At 40.1% G+C, this 9,095-nt stretch overlaps 1 protein-coding gene across 1 annotated transcript; it reads right to left on the reverse strand.

Annotated features, from left to right (window-relative positions):
* Nucleotides 1-4,408: 4,408 nt before the first annotated feature.
* On the reverse strand, nucleotides 4,409-6,355 carry LOC134227445 (angiopoietin-related protein 1-like). Its single transcript, XM_062708939.1, has 2 exons — nucleotides 4,664-6,355; nucleotides 4,409-4,594 (listed from the first exon to the last, which is right to left on the reverse strand). Exons 1-2 carry the CDS (start codon nucleotides 6,316-6,318, stop codon nucleotides 4,480-4,482), a joined length of 1,770 nt encoding a protein of 589 aa, XP_062564923.1. The 5' UTR covers nucleotides 6,319-6,355; the 3' UTR covers nucleotides 4,409-4,479.
* Between the last annotated feature and the right edge of the window lie 2,740 nt (nucleotides 6,356-9,095).

Here is a 9,095-nt window from a genome sequence, read left to right on the forward strand (position 1 = left end):
GCATCCTATTATATAAGGGGTTGTACCACTTTTGAAATAAGCCGAAAAAGCTCTGGTTACGCATGTATGTAGATCTTAAGGCCTATTCCAGAGTTTTCTTGGATAACCATGAACATATGCAATGGTTACATTCTATCCAATGTATCACAAAACACAGGTCCAAACTCCCGGAGGTTCTCGAAAAACTTTAAAGCATTGAAAATGATTATGAACGTCTTACTGTGCTTCATCAAGGATCTTTACCACTTATGACTTCTTGATTTCTTGGCGTACCAAGAATATCTTAAGGCTTCAGCACTAAAACAATGGGACGACCTTGATAACGAAAACAATTTGGACGACCCTTATTCCGAAATAGGTAAAAGACACATCTTAAGACTAAAACTGCGTTAAATATCAAACTTTGCTTACCTAAAAGATTGCAAACTTTTTTTACGCTCCAAATTCCAAGTAGCGCTCCTTCCTTTTACGCTCAAAATTCCAAATAACGCTCCCTCTTTTTACGCCTTAAATTCGAAATAACGTTCCCTCTTTTTACGCTCTGATTCCATTTACGCTCCCCCGTTTTGGGCGCAAAAAGAGGTTTTGCAGTATCGGTCTGCTCTCTTTGTCCGATCGCAGTTTGTCCGGACTGCATCACAACATTTTCACCGGCGTCGGAATCTTCATGATCAGAGTTAACGACTGTATCAGCACGGATAAAGTTGAATTCTACTCGAAGAAATTGTAACACGTGAACATTAATCCTTATTGACAGACAGATATACATAACTGACAGATGCATTCGCATTTAAAATGACTGTACCAAGTACAATAAGATATGTAGAAACATAAAAGATCAAATGAAAATTTTCGGAATTTACGTACCGCGCACGCCAGAAATCAAAATTTTGAAATGAATTTCCACTACTGATGCCACTGTCAGCCAATTTATGATTTGCCGCTAGAACACGATAGACGTCATCCATTCTAATACATTGTTCTGCAACGTCTCCCTGCATGGAGCGCATGGACTGATACCGACAAAGAGTTTTGCCCGTCACTAAGTATGATTTGCATTTTTTGCAAATTTTTGTCTCGGCTCAACCTTCTCTCGTGTAAAAGATGATTTTGTTTCCAATGACGCGCCTTTCCAATAATAAACAGCAAGTAGGTATACCGAAATCAAAATCTTGGAAAAATCTCATTTGACTGCTAACGCAACTCAATGATGTGAGACGTTAGCAGTTAGCAGTCTATTGTCTCACACGTCTCACATCATTGAGTTGCGTTAGCAGTCAAATGAGATTTTTCCAAGATTCTGATATCGGTATTCTTGTTGTTTATTATTGGAAATGCGCGTCATTGGAAACAAAATCATTATTTTCTTCCCGCACTTTTACTGCTATCTATTCCAACTTTCTACCGTCACCAAGCATGATGTGCAATTTACAGAAAATATTTCGGCTCTACCTTTTCTTGTGTACAATGGTAGATTTGACAAGAATCGATTTTAATCCACAATGCGCCTTTCTAATCAATCATAGACTAACGCAAAATGAACTCCCCCAAGAAATTATGACGTTTGAGTGGGTCGCATAATGAACGCAAAATGAACTTTTGTTCGAGTGGACGACTCGCTCAAATGTCAAAATCCATCGGGTGAGTGAATTTGATGAACTTCTGCATAGGTCTATAGCAAACAAACGATAGTCCGTACCTTGCGTAAAAAAATCACTTTTCTGCTAAATAGCCACTATTAAGAAAACATTTTCAGTGGCGCCACTGGTATCCGGGGACCGTAATCGATGCCATTTTTGCAATCAACTCTTTCTTCTCATAAAATTTTGTTCCTGAGAAGAACCGATTTTCTTCTCACAATGCGCCACTAACAGTAACTAAACGATAGTCCGAAGATTGTTTTTTTTTTGGCGATGGCCTCTCGATGCTCCGCTTTCTGCTGAGACTACTGCTACGGGCGTCATCTCTGAGAAAATTTAATTGAACTGAGGATTGGAGTTGAGCCCGTAAGTTGTACGATTTTGATGTCTGTGCTTGCGATGCACATACGCGATTGGTTGGTTTACCGATTTTTCAGTGCCTAGTAAAATTCAAATTTTCCAGCACCTTGAATGCATTTTTTCGATAGTTGATTTCAAAACGTGGTGGAAATGAACGGAAAGCAACTTTTTCGGCCAAATGACTTATTAGACCAAAAAACTTTTTCGGCGAGATAAATAGTTCGGATGAACATTTTCGGCCAAATGACTTTTAGACAGACGGGTTTCAGCCTAATGATTTGTTCGGCCATATGGTCCAATGCACCGAATGAACACAATGACGTTTGAGACGGGCGCTGTTTACTAAAAATGAACACTTGCATGAACTCGATGAATGAAAAAGTATTCATTCTTAGTAAACAGCGCCCGTCTCAAACGTCAATGATGAACTCGGTGCATTGGACCATGGAATATTCGGCCGAATGAGTTTCGGCCAAATAGTCCTTCCTCAAGTATAGAAGAATGTATGGCGTGGTGCACAGTAGAACCAGTCTTCAAAAATACGGTCAAAACCACTTTTCCAAAGTGATCAAAATTCCATACTTACGTTACTGATTGTTTGTAAAATACTTAAAGATGATCTTACGCTTACAGTCAATGCAAGTTGATCATGTTTTCGATTTTTAATCCTGTTAAATCTTGTAACATTTCCAATCAATTTTGCCAAGTACAGCAGGGCACAATATGTTTTCTTCTTTCTTTCATTTTCTATAATATGAGTTTTAATATCCTCAGCTGGAAGATATGCTTATATGCTTTCGTCTAAGTACTAACTTATAATATAAAATTTTATTTTTTTATTGTTTGAAAAGAAATTTAGGTAAAAAACGCCCAACATGCTGAAGATCATTTAATTAATGTATACAGATGGAGGACACGGATCCCGTTTATTTTTTTAAAATTCCAGTCACATATGTCTAGGATTTCCTGTAATAAATGTAAGAAATTTTTTGGAGAAAATACTGAAATGAGAAGAGACTCATAAAAGCTTTAAAACACAACATCACGATTATTTCAGACCACTATCACTACAGTATTATCACTTCAGCGACCTCAACCGTGGATCATCCAAATATTTCTGTTACTTACTACTCTACGACAACTAACTCTCCACATTTTAGGATGAATGGAAGATAACTCTCTCAACGAACTAAATTCAACACAGTTTAATAAACTACGGGTTGGCCAATACGGATATCTAATCATAACTACAAACCAAAGATTTTGGGATTCAATAGCCCAGTATTTCTCTGAATATACTCGAAATAAACAATCCAAAATAAAATGTGTTAACTTTTATAGACCTCGCCTATATTTCCAATCGTCAATCAAAATTATCCACTACGACATTTCCTTCGCACGCATTTCTTTGAGACTGTCATCAATTTACGCATTATATCTGTGATATTTTCGCGAACATCTATTAATCGGATAGGGGAGAAAAGCAAAACCCTTAAAATCTATCATGAGAGAACAATCGATTTCATAACCTTAAATCATTTACCTTTCTTGTAGAAAAGAAGAAACAGTTGCCCAGTTTACACGCTGTTGCACAATAAAAGGCGACAGAACCAATACGGGAGAAAATATTATTATTAATTCCACAATCTAAACAAACAGTGATGCATATATAGAAACAAATAATCAAACCTTAACAAAAACGACGAGAAAAGAAGAAATATGGAAATGAAAACAAATAAATACACAAATTCTAAACACTATGTATATTTCGAACAAAAAAAATACCCTTATTTCAAAACTAAAACAGGATGTATAGCAACATAAAACATTTGACGTTTATCTACTCCTTTACTGAGATATTGATACAAAATAAGCAAAAATGTGACACTGAACCAGATATGTATTACAACCAACCAACCAATCAGATATGTATTACAAATATTACTGTTGCAGTAGAGCTACCCGAAGGTATAAAACACAATTAAAAATTGATAAACGCAAACGCTGCACAACATCCCTGATCATGTGTGTGATTGTGTGATGAACCTAGAAAGCAAATCCTGCAATATCCAATTCAAAACAAAAATAGACTTTCACCAGTCCCGTTGTATCGTGCAAGCAAGATCTGCTAGAAAGACTACAACTACAACCGAGAATATAAAAATCTTTTCACAAGTACACTTCCGAAAAAGCAGAATCCTAAAATCTCAGTCAATCCAGTAAATAAATAAACAAAGAGTAACCTCTAACAAGCACACTGTGAAACGGGTGAATTTTATCTACTGGTGTCAGAAGATGACATTCTTTCTATTGCTTGGGAACGGTGGGTCGATTTTATTAGATTTAGTCGTTGCAACCTGGTTGCAACCACTCCTCCTCGATCTTCGGCTTCAATGTCGCAACCCTTCTTAATTTTTTATGACATTTATTTGAATGATCCAATGTAATCTACACTTAAAATTTTAAAATATACTCAAATTCAAACTTCCCGAATCATCATTCTGGAAACCTTGAGTCCTTCGTCCGAGTTATTATAGTAATACCAACAAAGCGATTGATGATGTGGCATCTTCTGATATTTCCCGTTCAGGTTGCTAAAACGATAAGAATTTTGTATATTTTGTATTTTCGTTCATACAAAAAAATGAACTTAAGACACCTACCTGAACGTGCAACTTTTGTACCACCAAGCGCCGTATCTTTGCACCGCGCAATTCTCCGAAGATTGATCATGGTCGGAGTCCCACGTTGTAAAATTCGCACCTGCGCTGTACACCAAACCGTCACCTGCCGTTCCACTGTAGGCACCCAAACGTTTCAGCGAATACCACTCATCCTCACTACCGACTTCGAATCTGTCGTATTTGGCGTAGGCGTACTTCCCGCTGAAGTCCTCCATTTCTATCATCAGGGTGAAGTTCTTGCTCTTCGTAAGTCGGTGCACCGTTTCAAGTCCAAGCCAAAACTCTCCACCAACGGTTCCGAAGCCATTTTTGTAGTCGCTCCAATTGCGGTAGAAGTCCACGGATCCGTTGAATCGGTGCTGGATCACCAACCACCCACCGTTGAACTTATCCTGCTCGCAGTATCCTTCGAAGGGGTCCTGCTGAGCAACCGGATGCAGAAGATATTTGCCAGATTTCTTGTTCAGCTTACTCTCCTTACAGGACTGATGCAGGGTGGCTACTTGAAAATATTTGGCAGAGTTCTTGAGGATTATCAGGTCGTACAGTGTTTGTTTTAAATCGCTGTGTTTGATGCAGCTGATATTCTGCTGCGAAAGCGATGTCGATTGACTGATTATTTGTGACAAATTTTGACCGATAAGCTGCTTGAAATCTATGAATAATTCGGGAACTTTCAGATTGAGCGTCTCGATTGAATCCAACTTCAAAATTATTTGCTCATTTTTCTTGAAATTTTCGCTGTTGATTTTCTTGACTGCATTCAAATCTGTTAGGACTTGGTGGAAGCTTGCGTTATAATAAAGTTCGTGCTGCTGCAATAAATCCCATGTTTGGTTCAACTTATAGAACAATCCATGCACTACGTTCAGCTCCAACAACGCCACCGCATCCGAAACACTTCCGTACATTTTTTCAAGCTTGTCTAAACTTTTTGAGATTTTTTCGTTGTTCTCTTTGATTTCGGTTGCTAGTTGCAAAAGTTTAACCTCCTGGAAATCAATTTTCAAGCGCAGCATTTCTAGTCCGAAGGAGTCAGCAGGGGATCGATCCGCTAGGTTGATTGTTTTGTTGGTAATGGGGCCCGGAATCGTTACTTCTATGACCTTCTTCACATTTTCTTCTAGTTGCTGGAGACTGACTTCCATCGTTTTCTTCATGTCGTCATTCTGTTGGGACAATCTGTTTTCCAGGACGTCAATTTTTGAAAGGAGTGTGCCTTGCTCAGTGTCGTCACTATCAATGCTCCTCATGGCTCTTGTTTCTGTTACCTTCTTCATTTCATTGCCCTGATGAAGAAGTTTGTTTTCCAGCATCAATATTTTAGAGCTAAGTGATTCTAAGCTGGTTTTCTCACTATTTGCGTCTGCAGTTTCAATTATTTTTCTCATCATGTTCTCTAACTGCATAAATTTGCTCTCTAGCCGGTCCAATTTCAAAAGTACCTCCTTATTCTCGTTTTCATTATCTTTGACACAATCCATTGGCTTCTGAATACTTGCCTCTGTACTATCGCCATAAACAGGATCTGTTGTCCCATCTTGATCATAAGGAAGTCCATTCGACTGTCCGCAGAAAACCACTAATCCGATCAACAGAAACACAGAACTTCTCACCATTATGGACTTCACCATTCAAACGTTCCGAACAAATTGAAATCAATTATGAGCGGAACTACTTCGAACGGTAGAACTTATATGGACAGATAGCAAATGAAGAAGAGTAAACAAATTTTGATTCAATTATCTCTGTTTCATCTGCCTGCTCAACATAGAATTCTCGTGGGATGTGCAGCGAAACATTTGGACACACCAAAAACGGTCCTGGCTGATAGCAAGTTATCGCCATTGGAATACGCGTCTATTTTGTGCACACAAGCCTTGTGAGATAATGCGGCGTTCAGTACACCATTCATTCTACCTGGGCCTGGTAAAATGATTGTGAGTGGATTTACTACGGATTATCTCAGCATATTATTTTCCGAAAGGCATTTCGGAAAAGAATAATCATTCAAATAGGGCAAATGGCCACTTTAGTTCCAATTGCGAGTTAATAACTCCCTCGAAAAATCGTATTCAATCTTATATTGATTTCAAAATCATTCCGCACGTAACGCTCTTCAATTTTGCTTTGATCGGTTCTATTAGGGTAACTGTACAAATAGTGGAGGTATTAGTAGAATCACTGAAGATTATTTCTTTTAAATCGACATTAATGGGAATTTTAAAGGTTTTATATCTTGTAACGTTTTACGTTTTTGTCGTTGTTAATTAATTATTCGTGAAAATATTACAAGAATAAAATATTAACTTAAAAAAAAGCTAGTGTTGATAAAATCGAGCTATCTCTGTCAACTCGCGTACTTGGAGCATGTTATAAATGCTCTGCTTTTATAGCTTGGCGCTAAATTTAAAATAAGCGGTTTGAATTCGCCATGCTTCCCGGCGCCATGCAAATCATTTGGCGCGATTTTCAAATAATGCATTTTCCTGAAAAATAGCTACAGAGTAGTCTTTTAAAATACTTGAATAGTGCTCAAATTCGAAAAGAGGCACAGTTTCTTGGCGTAGCTATTTCATCCGCTCGATCATTTCGCTAGAAGATCGGCTGGAAAGCAGAAGTACGCGATTAGAGATACTTACGTTTTGAGAACATTCATTCATTTCATTTTCATTTATTTAGTTTACATCTAAACAGATAACACTGAATCAACAATTTTCAGAGGTGAACTAGCCTTGGGCTAAAAACCTCTTTAATAAAGATTACAATAATAATAATGAATCAACAATTTGACGCCACAATGCACGGTTCGAGGCCGCATCTCTCCATCCTCGGATACGCCCCACGCTCGCCAAGTCGTTTTGCACCTGGTCTGCCCACCTTGCTCGCTGTGCTCCACGCCATCTCGTACCTGCCGGATCGGAAGCGAACACCATCTTTGCAGGGTTGCTGTCCGGCATTCTTGCAACATGTCCTGCCCATCGTACCCTTCCGGCTTTAGCTACCTTCTGGATACTGGGTTCGCCGTAGAGTTGGACGAGCTCATGGTTCATTCTCTCGTGTCCTCTCGTCCTCGTCCGCAAATCGTCCTGCACCTGATCGATCCACCTTGCTCGCTGTGTATCTCGCCTTCTTGTCGCGTCGGATCGTCCGACATTCTGGCTACGTGCCCGGCCCACCGCAGTCTTCCGATTTTCGCGGTGTGAACGATGGATGGTTCTCCCAACAGCTGATGCAACTCGTGGTTCATTCGCCTCCTTCACGTACCGCCCGCCATCTGCACCCCACCATAGATGGTACGCAACACTTTCCTTTCGAAAACTCCCAGTGCGCGTTGGTCCTCCACGAGCATCGTCCAGGTCTCGTGTCCGTCGAGAACTACTGGTCTAATAAGCGTTTTGTAGATAGTCAGTTTGGTACGGCGGCGAACTCTATTCGATCGGACCATTTTGTGGAGTATAAAGAACGTACGATTTCCTGCCATGGTGCGTCTCCGAATTTCTCTGCTGGTATCGTCATCGGAAGTGACTAATGAGCCCAAGTACACGAATTCTTCAACCACCTCGATTTTGTCACCACCAATACGAACTGGTGGTGGGTGGATTGCGTTGTCCTCTATTAAGTCTCTTCATATTATGCACTTCGTCTTCAACGTGTTGATGACAAGTCCAATCAATTAAATTTCGCTTTTCAGTCTGATGTAGGCTTCCTCCATCCTCTCAAAGTTACGTTTCATAATATCAATATCGTCGGCGAAACCAAATAACTGGACGGACTTCGTGCGAATCGTACCACTCGTGTCAATCCCTGCCCTTTGTATTACTCCTTTCAAAACGATGTTGAATATCAGACACGAAAGACCAACACCTTGCCGTTACCCTCTGTGCGTCTCGAAGGGACTCGAGAATGCCTCTGAAACTCGAACTATACGCACATCACCCGATCCATTGTTGCCTTGATCAACTGTATCAGTTTATCCGGGAATCCGTGTTCGTGCATTAGCTGCCATAGCTGGTCCCGATCGATTGTATCATATGCGGCTTCAAAATCGATAAATAGTGCCCACGTTGTATTCGCGGCATTTCTGCAATAACTGACGTACGGCGAACACCTGGTCTGTGGTAGAGCGTTCACCCATAAATCCCGCCTGGTACTGCCCCACAAACTCTCTTGCAGTTGGTGTCAGTCGGCGGCATAGAATTTGGGAGTGTACCTTGTAGGCGGCGTTCAGCAATGTGATTGCGCGGTAGTTGCTACAATCCAGCTTATCGCCTTTTTTTGTAGATGGGACACACGACACCTTCCATCCACTCCTGCGATAGAACCTCATCCTCCCAAAACTTGGTAATTACCTAGTGCAGCGCTCTAGACAGTTCCTCACAACCATATTCAAACAGCTCTCCTAGTAGTT

This window comes from Armigeres subalbatus, chromosome 3 (assembly GCF_024139115.2).
Source record: "Armigeres subalbatus isolate Guangzhou_Male chromosome 3, GZ_Asu_2, whole genome shotgun sequence".
NCBI lineage: Eukaryota > Metazoa > Arthropoda > Insecta > Diptera > Culicidae > Armigeres > Armigeres subalbatus.